The sequence below is a fragment of the Canis lupus genome, chromosome 6, assembly GCF_011100685.1.
Source record: "Canis lupus familiaris isolate Mischka breed German Shepherd chromosome 6, alternate assembly UU_Cfam_GSD_1.0, whole genome shotgun sequence".
Lineage (NCBI taxonomy): Eukaryota > Metazoa > Chordata > Mammalia > Carnivora > Canidae > Canis > Canis lupus.
The window spans coordinates 3,775,945-3,795,891 of NC_049227.1; the positions used below are offsets into that span (position 1 = coordinate 3,775,945).

At 41.9% G+C, this 19,947-nt stretch overlaps 1 protein-coding gene across 6 annotated transcripts in view; it reads right to left on the reverse strand.

Moving 5' to 3' along the window:
- AUTS2 (activator of transcription and developmental regulator AUTS2) overlaps positions 1-19,650 on the reverse strand; it is a 1,128,325-nt gene extending 1,108,675 nt beyond the window's left edge. For 2 of the 6 annotated variants that reach the window (XM_038539028.1, XM_038539030.1), the window contains exon 1: positions 19,133-19,650. In XM_038539028.1, the coding sequence (XP_038394956.1) occupies positions 19,133-19,441 (309 nt within the window). In that variant the 5' untranslated portion in view covers positions 19,442-19,650. The remainder of the gene's footprint in view (positions 1-19,132) is intronic. The other 4 variants (XM_038539031.1, XM_038539027.1, XM_038539029.1 and 1 more) reach the window with 3 other exon arrangements.
- Between the last annotated feature and the right edge of the window lie 297 nt (positions 19,651-19,947).

A 19,947-nucleotide genomic window follows, 5' to 3' on the forward strand; every position in this document is an offset into this window, starting at 1 on the left:
CAACTACATCTGGTAAAGACAGGATGCAGCAAGAAAATCCCATATACCATTGTTTCCTTCCTCTACTTAACCCAAAAGCTGTAAGATTTCTTTTTCGGTATTTTCTCCCTCAAACTTTATGTACCTTTCTTCTCAAGATCCATTTTATTGACTGACTCCAAAAAACCATCTCTAACGCATTCCCTCTATCAAGGATCCAATGGTATTCATTAGTGCCCAATTCCCTGACTGCTGTGGAAGATGGTGACAGATTTAAGTTTCACTTCTGATTAAGTCCTCCCAGTGAAAGCAACCTGATATCCTGGCCCAGGACAGAACCCTAGAAATAAACTTTCCCTCTCTACCTTCCTTTCCTTCAAATTTATGAGCAAACAGATGAATTAGGGGATTCCACTTAAAGCAGAAAGAGAACTGAGTATCATTTCCTCAGTATCTTCCCTAAGCTTAACCCTTATGCTATACATCTTTTTAATTCTCCTCATTTCAGCTGGTAACTAATAAAATTCAACTGATTCCAAAAGTCCCCCCAACTATAATGTCCCAGCATTTAGCCTCTCGAAGAAATGCACTTGTGAAAGTGTTTGTAACCAAAATAATTTTAAGAACCAAAAAACTTAATTTAAGCAAAATTAGGCAAAAACACTTCCTATCTGACAAATGGTTTCCTAGAGCTCTTCTAAGGCAGGATTACAGTTCCACCACTACACCATTTTCTCTGTTAGGCACCCTAAAGGACAATGTGACAGCAGAATGTAACACCCCTCTTCCCAAGAACGTCATTCCTTGATGCCAGGGGCTCTGTTTACAAACCCCAATGGCTAAAACAGCGCCTGGAAGAAAGAGAAACTTAATAACTATTTATCAAATGAATGAGTGGGCAGAAGGGATGTGGGTACACTGGATGGGGTGCAGGTGTCTCAGAAAGCTAAGGTCCACAGGAGATAATCAGGCCCCAAATAATCAAGAGCTGGCAATACTTCGGAAAAATGTCACAGTCTCAGATGTGTCCACAGAGAGCTGGCCACTCTATTGGCAGATGATACCTTACTTCTTATATCTTAACCCACATCACTGATAAAGCTGTAACTCAGGCCAAAAAGTTCTCAGCTACCATTGGATGTCTCAGAGCCTTCCTGTAAAGATATGTGTGACTCCAAGTTTTCTAAATGAAACCCTGTGTCTCCAATGACTTCTAAGGCAGTTTTACAATAACTTCCACCTCATCCCACTTGCTACCATAGCTCCCAACATTTTTGGACTTCTCAGGTCCCTCTCTAATCCCTCATTCCTAGTCTCTAAATGCTTTCTAGCAAATAACGCAAATGTATCCCCAGTTTATCTCCATTAGGGTATGAGGAAGACAGCATCAGAGGAAGAGCACCTCAGGACGTCACCCCTCAGAGTCTTGAAAAGCAGAGCACATTAAAAAGTTCATGAGAGAAAATTAAAAAGACTTGAAGTACAGTTCACTAATCACAGGGCTTCGTACCAAGCATCTTAGAAAAACCAGTGAAGAAAACTGGCCCTCTTCCTCCAGACAGAGGATCTCACCCTGACTGCCCAACAGAATCTCGGGGGGAGCTTTCTAAAGTCCTGATGATGGGGCAGGGGGGGGTCCCTCCACTCTCCCATGGGTATGGGGACTTTTTTAAGCTCCCCAGGGAATTCTAACGTGCAACTAAGTGTAAGAACCCTCTGCTCTAAACCTTACAGTTGACTCGCTTCCCCTTCAGACAGTACACACTAAAAATAACCCACAATTTTAAGAAAAGTACAGTAAAAAGCCTAGGTTTGTTAAAGTTAATGGTGGGTCCATGGGCATTGGTTATGTTATATTTTATATAAACATATATATATATATTTTCATACAATTAGATTTTAAAGCAAAGTCACCATACATTGGTCCTCAAAAGTACAAATACTAAAAAGATTTTTACATTCCTAAGGAGTATAGTCACTAGTGATGTCTGGGCTTTTACTTCACCAGCAGAGAACAAAATCAAGACCAATTCAATTGGGTCGGCTGACTTGGAAACACTGGCCTAAATTCTGTTAACACACTTCACAGCACAGGTCTTGAAAAATACTCCAGTCAAATTCAGCTCAGAAAAACTGAAGGTATCTGCTTAACCAGTAATCTACCTAAAAGAAGGAGAGTTGCCAGGACTGAGCCGACTGGCTGTGAAATCCTCTATATAATCAAACATTTGCAGATGTGGAACTAGGTTGTGACAATACTCCTAGGGCTCAGCTCTTGGGGTTGGGGTGGGGAAAGCATATTGCAGGGGAAGTTCATCAAAGACGACCAGCCCAGGGAGGTAGTAAGACACTAGAATCAGTAGTCTAGCCACACAAGTTAAGTAAGAAAGTTACTTAACTTCTTTGAACCAGAGCTCTCTCATCTCTAAAATGAGGAATATGTTACCTACAGGGTCACTGTGAAGGTTAAATGCAATAATGTTCCAGGTTCAATGAACATCACGTACACTGAGCCCTTGCTAAATATTAGCCATTATTATCACTGTTGTTATTAAAACAATGACCCAAATAATGGTGGATTCTGACACTGAAAATTAAAACTTTTTCCCAACTGATGAAAACTGGACACTGGCATTCTATATATTCTTGAACCATGTCTTTCAGAAGAAGGATTTTTTTTAATTTATTTTTTATTGGCGTTCAATTTGCCAACATATAGAATAACACCCAGTGCTCATCCCATCAAGTGCCCCCCTCAGTGCGCGTCACCCAGTCACCTCCCCCCACCCCCGCCCACCTCCCTTTCTACCACCCCTTGTTCGTTTCCCAGAGTTAGGAGTCTCTCATGTTCAGAAAAAGGATATTGATAAACAGGAGAGGAGACAAGTCTTCTGGCCTCCAAGACAGATGACCTGACTCTTAAGTCCTGTAATGGTGGCAGTAAGGTACAATGGGAAGCTCCCATAAAAGAATACAATATCTGAGTTCTAGATCTGGGCTTGTTTTAACACCAGCTGGGTGATCGTGGGAAAGTTCAGACTTTTTTTCAGTTGGGAAATGAGGGCTTTGGACAATTGTTTTCAGCTGTTTTTAAACTTCTTCAATCACACTGGTTTAAAAGTTCCTACAGGCCGCTCCCTCATCTCTGACCCCTCCTCCTCACTTGCTGGACTGTGGCCACCATGGCCTCCTACAGTTCCCCACACACCATGCCACTCCTCCCTGAAAGCCTTCACACTTGAGCTTCCCTCTCCTTGAATCCTCTGCCCTAGACTATCCACATTTTTTGCTCCCTCACTTCCTTCAGATTTCTGTTCAAATATCACCACTTCGAGAGGCCCCACCTAAATTACCCTCTGTAAAATCACACATCTGCATGCACCTAGGATTCTCACTATCACATCCTTATCCTGCTTTGAAAGACCCATCACCATCAAATATATTTACGTGTTTATAATTTACTGTATGCCACCCACCCTGCTAGAATACAACCTCTATTATAGATGTTTCTCTTACCATAGCATCCCCTGTGCCTACAACAGTGACTGCCTAGCACACAGAAGTGAAAGATAAACATTTCTTGAATAAGAAAATAAATGAAAGGATTCAATACTAACCTTTCACTTCCCAAAGAAAATCTTATCCTAACATGTAAAACAGGTAAAGCTGGAGCTCTGGTTAAATGAGGTTTGGGCTTCCCCTCAGCTGAGTCAGCATCCCCCTGAGGTTCCCACAACTTCTGACCAAACGATCTCCAAAGTCATTCATTGCTCAAAAACTCTCCCAGTCCACATTATTTCTGTTAGATTCCAATGGGAAACATTAAATTTGATGAATGACTTTCCATTCTGTGACTTCACTTACTAGTTACTGACAGCTGCATAAAGTACCTGAAAATTCAAAGCATACCATGTCCCAGAACTGAGGCATCCCTAAAATATCTACAACCAAACAGTAGGCATGTAAGAATGGCCGGGGGGGAGAGGGGGAAATTCCAACTCCACAGGACAGGGGTTAAATGGAGGGTGTCTCTTTCCATGCTGTGTCACGTGGTCCCTGGGCCTCTGGGACCTGCCTCTCACTGCTTCTAAGTTTGGGAAGGGGGTGTGGTAAGGAAGAAAGATGGTGGCCTCAGGACTCACGTGGAGACAGATGTTATACAATGCAGGATATAAATCTGGGCAATATGGAAGCTACCTGTGGCTTCCTGACTCCACTACTTCATCTCTTTTTTCATCTAATGACCTTACAAGAAGGAAAACAGAGATGGAGGGAGCATTCTAGAGAAGAACTGCAGGAGTCATGAACAGTTGGAAGAAACACTCCAGAGAAGCCAACTGGCTACAATATTGTTATGAGGCCTTATGCACAGCTAAAAGACCACCTCAAAATCACAGGGAAGATAATAAAGTACACTCAGCAAACAAGTCAACAGGACCTTTGCAAATCTACAGCATCCAGACTAGCAGCGCCAAACTAACCAAGAAGTGTGGTGACCCATCCTCTAACACTGTAATCTAATCCTTAAACTAAAGACAATGTAATGCCTTTGCATGTCCGTATGTTTTCTAATGACGCCATTGCTGTCAGCATACTACAGGAGTGCTTCTTGAAGATGGAAGTAATGACAAAGCACATCATTGGGAAGGCAATTATACGAGGTACTAACCATTTTACAATGGCCATATGGGCTGTATTTCAACAGTGTAATTTCCAAATCAGCCTGAGCACACATATTTCTCTGTCCTTAATCCCAGGTACACCATATTAAATGAAATAAGGCTATGGATGAAATATGGGCAGCAGATGTAGAAATTTCTTAACACAAAAGCTAAAGTCATGTTCATCTGTAAACAATAAACAGAGGGCACCCACTGTCCTGGGGCAAAACCGACACCCATCTCTATCCTTTACTCAAAAAGGGTATCCCGTACACGGATGTATTACAAACCACCAGAAGGGCAAGGAACAACACGAGGAAAAGTTAAAAATACATAATTCCTCCATAAGTGTTCATAATCTGAGACAGGCCCTAGAGGTAATACAGAACTCATATTTTACAAACATATAAAATTCAGGCATAAGAGATCACTTTTAAAACCCTGAGCTTGAAGGTATGGTTCCCATTACACCAGCTTTTTATAGTTAAATTCTATAATACAGGCTTTGACTTGGGTCTCCCCTACAATCACAAACTGGGCTAAAACCTGAAATCTTACTCTATTGCCATTTTGGATGTGCAAAAGGATAACTGTGCTCACAGAAGCAGTTGGAAGAGAGAGAGCCAATACTGCATGTCTCAGAGCAAGATGGTTCCAAGAAAAAAACTGCCTCCTATATTCCAAAAAGAGATCGTTCAGAGAAGTGTTTAACTTGACTAATCTTCATATTCACCAAGAAATCTTGTGAAATTTCAGGCCCAGTAGAAGTGTGTGTGTGTGTGTGTGTGTGTGTGTGTGTGTGTGTGTGTGTGTGTGTGTTTTACTCCTCCTCAAGGGATGATCATCAGCCAGGTCTGAATCCTAAAGTCCTAGAGCTTGAACTTGTAATGACCATCTCCGCCCAGAGGAGAGGAGGGGGCTTCACAAGAATGTACAGTACTCTAATCACAGTTGGGATTTCCATAAGAAGCAAATCTAACAGTTACATTCATTAGCATACTCTTTGTAGTATAAACAAACCTCTACAGGGTAGAATGGGGAATGGAGAACAATTTGCAAATGTGCTTAGAATAATGACAGGAAACAATGACAGAGGAAATAATGCACCGTTTGTTACCAGGTATCAAGATACAGTTATCAAGAAATGCAAAGAACTATTTAGTAGGGTTTTTCCATCAGGAAGAAGAGAGTACCTATATTAGTTAAAAAACAAAAACCTAGCAATAAGGTCTGTTTCATGGCCAAGGGAAGTTAGTTCCTAGAAGAGCTTAAAAGCAGACAAGACAAAATATTTAGGAATCTAGCAGAAAGTAAGCTTATGCCTACAGTAACCTGTTGCGAGGGTTACCAGTCCCTTCTCTAATTTCACCCTTCTGTTTCAGGGGGCTGTTGTATGAAATTAGTGAGTTAAGTATATGAAAGGATTTAGTATAAGGACTGGCACACGGTAATCCTCAACATTATGACCCTGGTCTTTGACAAAGTCTTAAAATCTACCTGAGCACTGTGACCTGGGAAAAGGTCAGATTTTTAATACAAGGATAAACAGTGAAAGGGAGGGGGAGGGGGAGAAAGAGAGAGACAGACAGGAGGAAACCCCCCCCCCCCCCCGACAACAAATATGCTTGCAAATGTATTATATGAGTAGCAGCCACCTACTGTGAGCTCCAGCACTTAAAAAGATTTTCCAAAAAAATGGTGAAGTACTTTCTCCTCTCTAAATCCTATTATTATATCTGGAAAATCCTTTGTAACCAAGACAATTTTCAGGAGCAAGGAAGAAATGTGGTCTACCAGAGACTCATTTGGGACTCTCTCACAAAATGAAGGGTAGAAAGGGTTAAAGAGCACAAGCTTTCAGGTCAGGTATAAACCACTGCATTCCCTGCCTCTCTTGTACTGACTTGGGGCAGGTTGACTTAACCTCTCAGAGCTTCAGTTTCTTCAACTGTAAAATAGGGATATCTTTCCCTTTTTATCATGAAGTAGCTCCACTGACATAATGGATGCAAAATTCTGAGCACAATTCCTGGCCCAGGGTAAATACTCAGTAAATAGTGGCTCCCTTTTGATCTTTTCATGGAACTTTTGTGGAAATAGGTTAACTCTAAATAAGCACTGAATACCTACAATGTACGCATGGATTACTGAGTAAAGGAAACAGAAATCCTAAGAGCCTCAAATATCCCAAGGATGATATATGTAGGGAAAGTACAGAGGCTCAAGGTAGAAAATAGAAGAAAATAAAACAATATATTAGAAATATAGAGGAAAAAAACTCTGGCTCTTTTTTCCAAGCTTCTTGTCATACTCCCAAGTGACACACAATAAGCCATTATAGAGCATATCACAGACCAAGAAAAAATTAATAGCACTTGAACTTCCCCCCAGATCCCAAATAAAACACAAAGTACATTGTGTCATGGTCAATGCTTCAAAAACTTCTTTAGGCTGGCCCCCAAGATCTCAATCCATGGGAAAATCATTTCAAAATAATGAAACACTCTCAAAACTACGACATAATGCATTTCTCTGACCCAATCCATATCCCAGCATTAAGATTAACAATAAATGTCATCATCATCATCATCATCATCTGTGATTCTGCAAACAAAATAGCTGCAGATAAAGTTAATTGTAGGCTGAAATATAGATAAAAGGATGGCTTTATTGAACAGGTTTTGAAGTATGACTGATTTGAAGTGGTAAGCTGCATTGTCAAAATATTTAACAATTTTTAAGAAGTGATCAAGGGAGCTAGAAGCAATGTAGATAGGCTGAGTTCAACAATTTCTGATATTTTCAAATACTGTATGTAACTACTCTTAAATGCAGGAAATACTTCTGGAATCAATATTTAAAAACAGTTATATTCCCTCAACTAAAAGTGACCTCAAACAATCTGGTCCAGTTCTATATTAGACTAATAAAGCTAATTTTAAAACAACACAACTGTCTAACATAGCAGGTTTCCACATTCAGGTGTGAAATCACACCTCCCAGAACAGAGGCTGAATTATCCCCCTGCCTCTCACCTGTAATTATCATTTGCTCGCTGCCCCCCGCCCCCCAGGGTGGCTCTCAGCTACCACATTTCCTCCTAGTTCACGTCTGGACATATAAACTCCCTCTGGGGCCTCACACACTATAGGGGTGAGAAGGAGGACAAAAACAAAAACTTCATGCTGGCTTAAACAACTACTGAAAATATCTATTTTCAACACACAGTATAAAAGCAATTTGACAAAATGAAAACATCCTATGTCACCATGGTGAAGGATAAGAGTTTTTCAAAATAAAAAGAGTAAATTTACTTCACAGTTCCTGTGGAGGCCAGCTTCTTCCATTAAGGCCAATTCCAAAAATTTAGCAAAAGATCTTTTATCAGCTGAGAGGGCATAATTAGATGTTTTGATTAAAGCATTTTCCTCCCCTGGTTAACAAGATTATAACAGATGTCACCAACTTCCCTAATAACAATACAGCCCTGCATTTGGCATCTTTACAATTTTAAAACTAAACTGACATATCGAAAAATTATAGGTAAGATGTTTCTATAAAATTATGATTTATTTTAAAGATTTTTTATTTATTTATTAGAGACACAGAGAGAGACAGACAGGCAGAGAGAGAAGCAGGCTCCATGAAGGGGGCCCGACGTGGGACTCGATCCCGGGTCTCCAGGATCATGCCCTGGGCTGAAGGCGGCGCTAAGCCACCAGGGCTGCCCTAAAATTATGATTCTAAAGTGATTATGACATGCCTGGACTCCTCCATGGAACAGATATGAAAATCATATTCCATAATCATAGCCACAAACCCTTAGTACACACTTGAAAACCACCCTCTGAAATCTGAATGATGCGGGCTTACTCAAATCACCACCAATTATTCCTGGAAGCACCAAGTGAGGTATGAAACCTGAACAGAAAATGCAAGTCTCACAATCACTTTCTTCCAGGAACACAGGGAACACATGCAGAAAAATGTCTCAAGGAAAGCAATGCCCATCTAAAGAGACCCACTCTACCAAAATCCCAGCTTCCCTGCAGAGAATACTAAGCTTAATGTTTTAAAAAATAAAATAAAAAATAAAAACACCTCATATTTTTCACAGTAAGATTCCCTTGGTGCATTTGATCCAATTTATAAAAATTCGACTTACACCAATTTTGTCAACATATCAGTTCTGAGTACAACTAGAGATAGGTCTGCATTTTAAATGGGAGGTAGCCTCCCTGATTGAAGTTCAACCCAAACATCCTGGTTTAACAACTCCATTAATGACATCAAGCACAGATCTAAAGATTACTCAGCCCCTTTGTCAGTCGCATGTGTTATTTATAGCAGTATATCAATCATGTGTCCTTATTATTTCCTACTTTCTGGTCCTAAGCTATTTGGTCTGCCAAATTAATACATTCCATTGCTGCTGCAAACCTAAACAATGCTTGATAAAAGATTAATAAAATAGTTGGGTTCTCTGCAACCACACACACACCCAAGGAAATTCATCAATGTCTTTTTATTTGCATATTTGGCTGACTGCCCCCTTCAGCAAATATGTGAGGCACAATGCTCAGGTATCCTGGTTTATGGTTTGCATTTAATTCAGGGTGTCAATCTGCTTCTGTTTTAATTACATCCATCTTGATATGTTATTACAATCTCATGAAAACTTCTTTTCATTATATGAATAGCTATAAATATATACACATGACAAACAGTTGTTATAAATTTTCTGGTTCAGCAATAAACAGGCAAGATGCCTTAGCCAACATGTCATATGGATTTAATATTTTGAGTCTTTCTTCTTCAGAAGAAAAGTTTGGTTGAGAATTTAACTATTCTCCTAAATTCACTTCAAATATTCTGCTACCAATGCCATTAAGTGGCTCTGAGTTTCTCTGGGTTACCAGGCTGAAGAAAATACTATATCCAAATAAAACACATGAAAATTTTAAGTAGCCCATATTAAGGCATCTTTTGCCCATATAATTGCTGCATCCTTCCACTGGACATTCAAGAATGAGAAACCTTCATATCATTATCCTAATATTTACTTTTTCATCTACGTCCTCATTGTGGGGAGTAGAGGGGGAGGGGATTTAAAAAAGACCAATGCACCCACAGAGAAAGGCCAACGAATTACAGAGTGATACACTGGGGTAAAGCAGAATGCTTTTAAAAAGGTTCTTGATACTGAGAACCTGATTTTCTGATTATTTGAATCAGAAAAAATAGGAAGCTTTACAATCATAGGCATTCATCCCCATTTGCATTATATTTTTGTTTTTTTAAAAACAAAACAAAACAAACAAAACAAAACAACCCTCCTCCTTAGATGCCCAGTCCTTGGGAACCCAACAATGAAGCTGAAGCAGTCTCCTAGTTTCAGTGGGTGACAGTGAGAGTGTTAACTCCCAGTGTGATCTTGAGCAGGCCAATTAACCCCTCTGGGCTGTGTTTTCATTTGCAAAATGAGAGGTAGAACTACAGGACTAGAGACAACATCTGTGCCTCTAATGCCACTCCCAAGCTTGGGAAGCACATCAGCCAACAGTGGCCAGAGTGAAATGGATTAAAAGACTGCTCTAAAAAAATGCTGAGGTCCTAACTTTAGGATAATACCTCCTAAAGAGGTAGCAGCGCACTTTAATCTCAAAATGTAATTTTGACAAGGAATCAAACTGATCCCTATAAGCAATGAGCAAGGAGCCAACTTTGTAAACACCTCTTTCCCCTTTTGCCCCAATGAAAGTGTAATTTCACTTGAATGATACAAAATCGTTTTTTTACAACAGCATAATCCAGGACCTTCGTTATTTTCATCAGCTGAACATGCACAGAGAAAATAGGTAGAACACTTGGAATGTCTAGCATGTGGCTTAGAAAACAAGTGATAATCTAATCTTCGACCCCTGTTTCATTTACATCTCCAGTCATGTGTTTTCTTACTCAGTTTTTTACTAAAGAAAAATATTCACTGAACAACCAGCAACCTTTATCCAGCAAGCATAATTAAACAGGGACCCTAACAACCAGAAAATGTCTGCTTCAGTGTAACTACCGAGTGGTAACTGCAATAATGGACTCTCTTAAATTCTCTTTTCAAGCTCTAAAATATCACTGCCATCAGAAACTTTGCAGGAAAAAAAAAGAAAGAAAGAAACTCTGCAGAAACCTAAAATGAGGTCGGGAGGTTTGTGTGCCACCGTGGCAGATAGGTGTGAGGAGACAAGGAAAATGACATCCCCTAGGTATCATCACAACTTGACCCTGGCATTGACTTAAACCCTATCCCAGATTCAGATATCTCTGCCAAAGGAAAGTATCAGATTTCACCCATATAACCAAGAGTCACAATCTGTCTTCACAGGCTGTGCTTCAGTATCTAGCCCAGGTCATTTCAAAATGCCTCAGTTAATACCAATCACAAAGTGCCTGCAATTTTAAGGCTTTCTGCCAAAACTGAATCCAAACCTGCATTAGACATTTTTCATTACTTACAAACTGTGGGCTTGTCCCTTTTCTTCTCGTGACTCCATTTTACTGCACGTGGATTTTCCAAGGCTCTTAAAAAAGGTACCAAAGAGATAGGACACCATGAGGTACAGTAGCAAGCCAAAATGACAGGCCAAGTCTTTAAAAATATATTTGTATGTATTAGTTGGTAATCTGTGTTTGCTCAGGCAAACTCTAATTGGAGTTCAGATATGAATGAGAAATCAGAATGATGAGCTGTAACAGCCTAGACAACTGTGGCAAGCAATTTACCCTCACATCAGAGTCCTTCAGACAGGTGAAACTCAAATAATAAAAGTGTGCAATTTTAAAGTTTCCACCTTTCATCTACAACTTCCTAAATCCATTAGCTTTTAGCAATTGCATTTATAATCGATAGTTCTACCTCAGTAAAAGAAAAAGAAGGAAGTTGGGAAGGAAGGAAGGAAGGAAGGAAGGAAGGAAGGAAGGAAGGAAGGAAGGAAGGAAGGAAGGAAGGAAGGAAGGAAGGAAGGACGGACGGACTGGGTAGGTACAGAATCTAACTGGAACCCACGATGAAACTGTTGTATACACTAATCTGTAAAATAAAACACCTGCAAAGAAAGCAGCAAGAAATATGCTTTCCAATTTATAAAATTTAATTATAGGCTACAGGTCACTTTGCAAAGGATGGAACCGGAGACCTAAAGACGACTAAGCCACAGAAGCCTACACTTGCCTAGTCTCCTCCTAAGCAAGCAAAGAAATCCAGACTATGTAAAAACCCACTCTCCCCCCCTCCTGGGTTACTAACAGCATAAAGAGAACCTATTCTTTGTGACCTTATAATGATAACTTACTGACAGCATACTCCCTGCCCTGCAGGCTTGTTAGAAAAAAATGAAAGAACACAGTTCAGACCTGGAAGAACAAAGATAAATTCAGGTTCTCACCAGCCTTATAATTCTATGCCCCTCTTGGGGGGAGGGGGGGGAATCTGCATGCATCTACTTATGAAACAGGTACAAATTATATAATAAAAACAGTTCTGACACAGCTAATAATGTCCTAAATTGTTTGTGATCCTCTCCGGTCTTGGGTTTCACCAAATTAATTTCCATCTTGCTCCTTCCAAACTTCAATTATTTGAGAGTTTTCAAATCTTAATTTCAAAATCTACTTCATTTTTTTTTCTAGAACTTTCTCAAATGAACAGTTGCTAACCCATTACCAAGTTCTTTCTCCTAGATCTACAGAATATCAGGTTTAATCCTAACCCTGAAAAAAAAAAAAAAAGTGTTGTTTCTTGAGGAGGAAAAAAATAGCATGGGGCACCTTAACATAGGCTACATTTAGTATATTTAACTAATCAGAGCATAGGGGTAAAATAAAATGTAAACCCATCATCCACCACCCTCTGCATAAGGACACACATGCACATACCCCTCTCATCAAGAAGTGCTACTAGATCCTCTGTCCAAAATCTTCCAAATCTTGTAGTCATGGGGACCTAACGATTCCTTAACAGCTGGCCTCAACTATTATTTTATGTTTGGGCACATATCTAATCCTAAAGCTCTCTCAAGCTAATAATCACCATTTATTTTTATTTTTTTTTTACTATATATAATACTGTTGTATAGACGTGTACAGAATCTCTTCATCATCCTCAATCCTCCTTGAATCATGGTGAATGCTCAGTTTTTTTTTTTAACCCCTTTTCAAGAGAATACTGTCAGTGGATCAAAGGCTAATCACTAACTTTGTGATTTATTTTTTAAGTAAATCATTTATATCCTATCCTACTTCCAAATCTCAACAAGTAACACAAGCCACACGGAACCATCATATCACAATCTTCAACCTCATCTCACATAAATACACCTGAACTGGTGCTCTGCCTTGTACAGTAAAATACTCAAACTCGGTACATACAGTAAAATACTTAAATCCGTAACCAGGCACATTCTTCCCACTCTTCCTTTTATGAAAACTTTCTCACCCCTTAGAAACTCCTTAGATCCTAAAGCTATGCATACTTTAGAAGTGAAATGCTGCAACTGACCCATTTACTCTGTAGTCCCAAACCAAACTTCCAAAGACAGAAAGTGAAAAATCCACCCAAAACAGCTCTACAGCTTTCCCTGGCTGTTTAACAGAAGGGTTCTAACCTTTCTTGAACTACCAGTTCATGCATAAGCGAGCAAAAGGCAAATAATTTGAAACCTTTATTTTAACATCACTGTCAACCTCCTTTGCCATCCAACCTTCTTTCCCAGCTTGCTAAAAGCAGCAGTACAGGAAATCAGAAAGGACTAAGAGACAATAAAACACACTGGCTGGAAGACAGCTTGGTGGCATCAGAACCGCTGGCATCAGGGCTGCTATCAAACTGAAAGGACTATTAATGAGAATCACTTACCAACACTCTCCTCATAGAGGGGTTGCTAACATCAATGAAAGAATGACACCAGGTAGGACAAGGGAGCAAGAGAAGTGGACTGATCATCATTATATACGTCTCCCCTTCCCCTTAGCAGTTTCACTTAAGCAGTAGCCTCCATTCCAACTCCAAACTTCTGTGCCTGATTTTCCAGGTCGTCTATCACCAGCCCCCTCACCCTGTACTCAGAGACCACCAAGTCCTGAGATGTGGAGGGGACCTAAGAGATCTTTTCCAGCATTCACCATATCAGATTGTGGATTACAATGCCAAGAATAAAAGTGCCCTTTGGTCAAAGTTTAGGAGATAAGGCACAAAGCACTGCCTTACTTATCTGATACTCAAAATTCACATTTGCATAGTAAAAAAGATTTTTAATTCTGGCAGAACAAGTCACCTGTTTAATTTTGTCTTGCCCATCCAATTCCAAAATTACTTGAGGTTTGATCACATTTTTTTTTTCCCCTTAATCTGGAACACGATTTATGAGCATCCAGCAGAGCTAGGTTCCCTTCCACCTTGGGGATCTTTGCTGTAAAAGCAGTCTAAACCTCTCAACTAAGGGATGAAGAAAATTATGCTTTTAGAGAGTAATTTCCCAAAGTCTCTCAATAGTTAGGAAGGCCAACCCAGGAACATGGGTCTGCACAGGGGTCCACTTACATAATTCTGTAACTCATTTCTACCAGCGCTTCCATGCTCACCAAGCCCTAATCAAATAGCATCTTCTCAATCCTCTTGTTTCTGTGCTTCCACACTATTCCCTGTCCTTTAAATGCACTCCCCAACCCTCACTCCTTATTTATCCAAATCTCTTCAACCTCTAGGCCCAGTCTTCAAAAAAAGCCTTCTCAAACACTTCAGTCTATCTCACTACCCTTTCTCTGAAGGCTCACTGCACTTAGTTGGTATTAGATATTCGAGGGCCTGTCTCAAAATTATTTTAGAAGTACTGGACTTAATTTATCAACATACTCCTTCAAGATACTACATATATTTTAGGGGTGGTTTTTTTTTTTCCTCTCTTTCTAGGCACTCCATAAATATTTGCTGATGGAAGGAACATGACTAATGTTTTCTAAACAACTGAAATAAGTGAGATTCAACGATAGTAAATTATGTTATGTTGTAAGTACACCGAATTCTGTACAGTCTATTTATGCTACCAATGTGTAGGTAAACCCTGAAACAACTAGGAAATGAAGACCACATGAAAGTCTTGGTCTGATCCTCTAACCACCAAAGATAAGTGTGCCTTCATTTTCGCTAGTCTGCAAAACTCCAACTGGCTTCCTGTCTGCTAATCCTACCAACTTCATCTTTGCTTCCCTTGGTCAGTTTTATAGAAGGAGGCTGCCCTTAAAACCCAGTGCATAACACAGAGGGGAAATGATGGATTTACAAAGTGAAATTTTCAGCGATGGTGTTCATGTGGCTTCCTAATCAAGACTACACAGAAAGAAACCCAAGTAAGAACTGAAAGGCAGTATTATCTGGCACATCAGGGTACATACAGTACTAGAACCCCAACATTTCCATTTATACTTTGTTGGCTGAAAGCCATTTTAAAAAAAAAAATGAGGCACAATATCTGGGGATATTCACCCTCAATATTTGAATATTCAAAGAATATTCAAATAAACAATACCGTATCCAAATGGTAATTCTGCTTCTCAAATGCATAATAAAAAGAACACCGCGTTCAACTTTAGCCTCCTCACCTACCCTCTTATCTTTTATCATAAGACTCTTCACAATCATATACTTGAACTTCAGGGCATAATTACTTGAGACAAGTGTCCCTGCAGAATATGAAACTACCTCAGCCAGTTTCACTGCCTATAAAGTGTGGGACTTCTCAAACTACTTCTACAGCTTTCATCATCTTAAATAAAAACCAGACAAGAGTGAAAAACAATCAACATAAAAATGCAGGTTCTCTCATTTGCCTTTACTCCAGTATTTGTAAAACCATAGTTGAATCGAAATAGTTTTTATCAGCCACTTCATCACGACCTAGGAGCCTCTCCTTTAAAAGGGAAGCTGAAATCAGGTACTCAGGACAAAATCATGGAGTCAAATAATGAATCCACTAACATTCTAAGTACACGACTCTACAGTTTGCCAGCTACTATTCTGAACCAGCATAAGCTAAAAACTTAGCTGTGCGAGCCAAGATTTCTGGTTTCTTATCACATCATACTAGCAGCAGCCTTGATGATACGTGGTGTCATTTGATTTCATTTCTAAACACAAGGCACAAAAACAAATTAGGTACTTGTGGTAACTCTTGGCATCTATAATAATTCCTAACATTTACAAGCACTCCATTAACATATATTTCTGTCCAAGTTCATACTTTACTTGCCTATTTCCCAATAAATCCTCACATTTCGTGGTGATAGTTCAGTAAATCTTGTAAACTGAGAACAGTAGGACACCAGAGGATTTAATGATCACTATACACATATGTCTGACCATCCAACAGGGACACAAATGTGATAAGCAGCAAACAGATCCAACTTTTCCCACAGAACCAGACATACATGATGATTTTTATTCCCCACTGTGTATTTTTAATATGAGAAGTTTATTTACATCGCTCCTACAAAAGCCAGCCCTCCTAAATGTAAATACTAACAGGATAGTTGAGAATATTTTGAGCGGACAGTTGTCGATTTATTTAGGTGTGATAATGGTACTGCAGAGTGTCTGGTGGGTTTTCTTTCTGAGTCATTAGCATTAAGACATACATGTAGAAATATTTACTTATTTCTCATATCCCATCTCAGAGTGGGGAGTAAATGAGTTACAGATGAAACAAGATGAGCCACGAGTTGGTAGCTGTTGACCCTGGGTGCTGGGTATATCAGTTTATTATACTGTTCTCTCTACTTTCGATTATGTTTAAATTTTTCTGTAAAGTTTTAAGGAAACTTTTTAAAAAGTTAGACCTTTTAGACCTACACACAGATCTCTAGATGGTATTTAGATATGAAGGTGGCACAGCATTCAGTTAACCAAAGTAACTTGGGTTTTGAATCTGGAAAAGCAGCAGAAAAAATAATCACAGTAAGGAAAGGAATGTTATTAATGCCACACTCTGATTTTGATCTTTCCTAAAAAATTAAGTTTTTTAACGCCCCCCCCCCCAAAAAAAAAAACAAAACAAAACAGAATGGGCACATTTTCTCTCAAGAGCCAAAGGGATGGATGTACACATCTCAAGCCCAGTCAAACATCTGTTTATTAAAAGTATAAACAATAGGGATTGCCTGGGTGGCTCAGCGGTTGAGAGTCTTCCTGTGGCTCCAGGTCAGGATCCCAGTGTCTGGGGATCGAGTGCCACATGGGGCTTCCTACAAAGAGCCCGCTTCTCCCTCTGTCTATGCCTATGTCTCTGCCTCTCTCTGTGTCTCTCATGAATGAAAGAATGAATGAATGAATGAATGAATGAATAAACAGTATAAACAATAAAAAATTTGCGTAAGTTATATCTACCTCTACTTGGCCTTCAAAAATGTTCCTGGGAAAATGCAGGCCCCTCTTGCTCACTTACTTGAGGGGCCACACAGCAACCCACAATAACCATGCAGAAAGCAGAACCACTTGTAACTGGCTCTTACAAATAATGTCCTAAGCCCACCACAGATAGCAATGGTGAACCAAATTCTAGCAGCCTTATTAGGATACATGCTGCCATTTCAATTCCTTTTTTAAAGAGAGAGAGAGAGAGAGAGAGAGAGAAACAGAAAGAAACAGAGAGGTCACACTGTACAGTACCCTCCCACCTTGCCAAAGTTAAAGCCACAGTTAGAATTATCCTAATAAGTGGTGAGCCTCAACACTCAAAATAATGGTGTAAGGTCCATCTTAGCCAATAAATCACCAGCTCTAGAACCAAAGGGTAACTGATTCAATAACTAACCTCAAAATCTATGGCCACCATCCACCACCAACCTCCCTTTCTCCCCAGCCACTGGCCACCATCACCACCAGCAGCCCCCAACCAAAAAGCAGTTCAAACAGAAAGAACAACCCTGACATGAAGGCTTCCTTTTTTAGTATTTAAAGCTGACACCCAAACACACGCACAGAACCAGCAATCTAAACCTGTGCAGTTACTGAGTGTGAGATTTAAGCTGTCATTAACAAAGCTTACATCTGATCATCTCGAACAATACCATAATAACAGCAAAAAAGCCAAAGGGTAAGGGAAAAGTTTCCTTCAGGAACCTCAAATCATCACATCAGGTGCATGAAATACTAGAAACCAACTCCTATCTGGGTTTTGTGCTTAAGAAAGCGGGACCAACTCTGCAGAATCTCAAAGCCTTCTGTGCGTGTGGTGTGTTGGGGGTGGGGACAGGGAGGTGGGGGGAGGAAAGGGGGTTGTTACATCTGTAAAGGCCAGTGACTGATGGCAGCACCAAATCGTATCCCTCCAGGTAGAGACAGTTTACCCCAGGCCCCTGGACAGTCCCGGTCTACCCATACCCCCCACCCCACCCCCCAAGAGCCTGTAGCTGCAGGAAAATGTGGATTTGGAAATGAACGCTGCAGGTGCCCAAGGAATAAAGAAAGGCACACACACACACACACACACACACACAAAGCCAATCAGAAAGAAAAAGAAAAGAAAGCACCAAAAAAAAAAAAAAAAGGAAAGGGAGAGGGACAATTCTGTGACAAGCCCTTCAGATGCCAGCTAGGATTTTATTCTTTCCTCCCACCAGTCCTCCCTGGTGTACCTTTTTCTGTCCTTTAACCAAACTGCTCCTGTACACACACACACACACACACACACACACACAAATGTGCCTATGTGTATAGATGATATTACAATTAACCCTTTCTGTAGTAGAGCCCCACATAGAATACAGAGAGACATTCCATCCTTTCCTCTCTTCTCTCCCCTCCTCCCTCCTTTCTCCCAACCAAGAGAAAACGCCCCCTTCCCCAGCTTCACCCAAAAAAAAAAAAAAAAAAGGCAGGGGAGGGGGGGCAAAGAAACCACAAAACCCCCATCAGTCTCGAGTCCCGAGGACACTCAGAACCAGGAAAGGTATATACTATACAGACACACACACACGGACATATGGTTCTGTGGGAAGCACACACAGAACCGTCCACGGGCGCCCCAAACCCAGCAAAGAGACTTCCACCAGCCAAGGAGCCATGATTGGGGAGGGAGAAGAGGAAGGAGTAGGGGCAGAGCTCTCCGTGGAGGGGGGCGCATTGTTGTGATGCCTGAACCCCTCTCTCCCTGCCCATCTGCTGAGGAGGGGGTGCAGGGAGGGGGCGCAGGGGAAAGGCGAGCGAAAACGAGGGAACGAGGAGGAGACCAGGCACGGCTCTGCGATTCCCTCCTGCCGCCTGCCCGTCTGCCCGCGCCCCCAGGTCCCCCCACCCCACCCCCCCACGCCCCAACAATAAGACCTCAGCCTCGACAGGCAGGCGAGACAGACAGACCGGAGCGCGGCGGGGAAGGCAGCAGAGCCGGGCGCCCCCGCCGAGGGGGGTCGCGCATAAAGGGAGACCGGGGGGAGGGGGTCCCCCTTACCTCCAGCGCTTCAAAAGTGACAAAGCTGGTCATGGCAAATCCATCAATGATGTCCTCTTCGGCCGAGGTGGACTCTCTCCGCTTCCTCCGCGGGGGTCTGGGCCGGGACGGGGCGGAGGACGGGGGCTTCCCATTGTCTTCCTTGTCGGAGCCCGACGACGAGGCGAGCGAGGGCGCCCGGGTCCGGCCGGCCCCGCCGCCGCCGGCCGCGCCGGCCCCCAGCCCGCCCCGGGAGCGCCTCTCCCGGTCTCGCTGCGACCGCGACCGCCGCTTCTTGCGGAGTCCATGGCCCCGCGTCGGGCCATCCATGGCTCTGCCGCGCCGGGCTCTCCCCGCTCGCCGCCCGCCACAGGCTCCGGCCGCGGCCGCACACACAAAAAAATTGACACCAACCCCTCCCTCCCCCTCCTCGGCTTCCCTCCGCCCCGAGGAGGGCGCGGGGGAGACGGCGGCCGAAAGAAGGGAGAGAGGGGAAGAAAGAGAGGAGAGAGAGAGGGGGAGGGGGCGGAGAGAGGGAGGGGGACGGGGCGAGGGCGAGGGCGAGCGGCGAGCAGCCCGAGTGCGGGGCTCCCCGCGGCGCCGCGGGTCGGGGGTTCCTGTGAGCAGCGCCCGGCAAAGTAATGGCTGAACACACAGGTCTCCTTCAGAGGCAAAAAAAATAAAAAAATAAAAAAATAAAAAAAAACTCCCCAAGCAGGCAATAAATCAGAATAGCGGAATGCTTTGATCAAGAGGCTGGGAGGCTCCGGGGAGCCCTCCCCGCGGCCATGCTCCGCCGCGCCCCCGCCCCCGCCCCCGCCCCCGCCCCCGAAGAC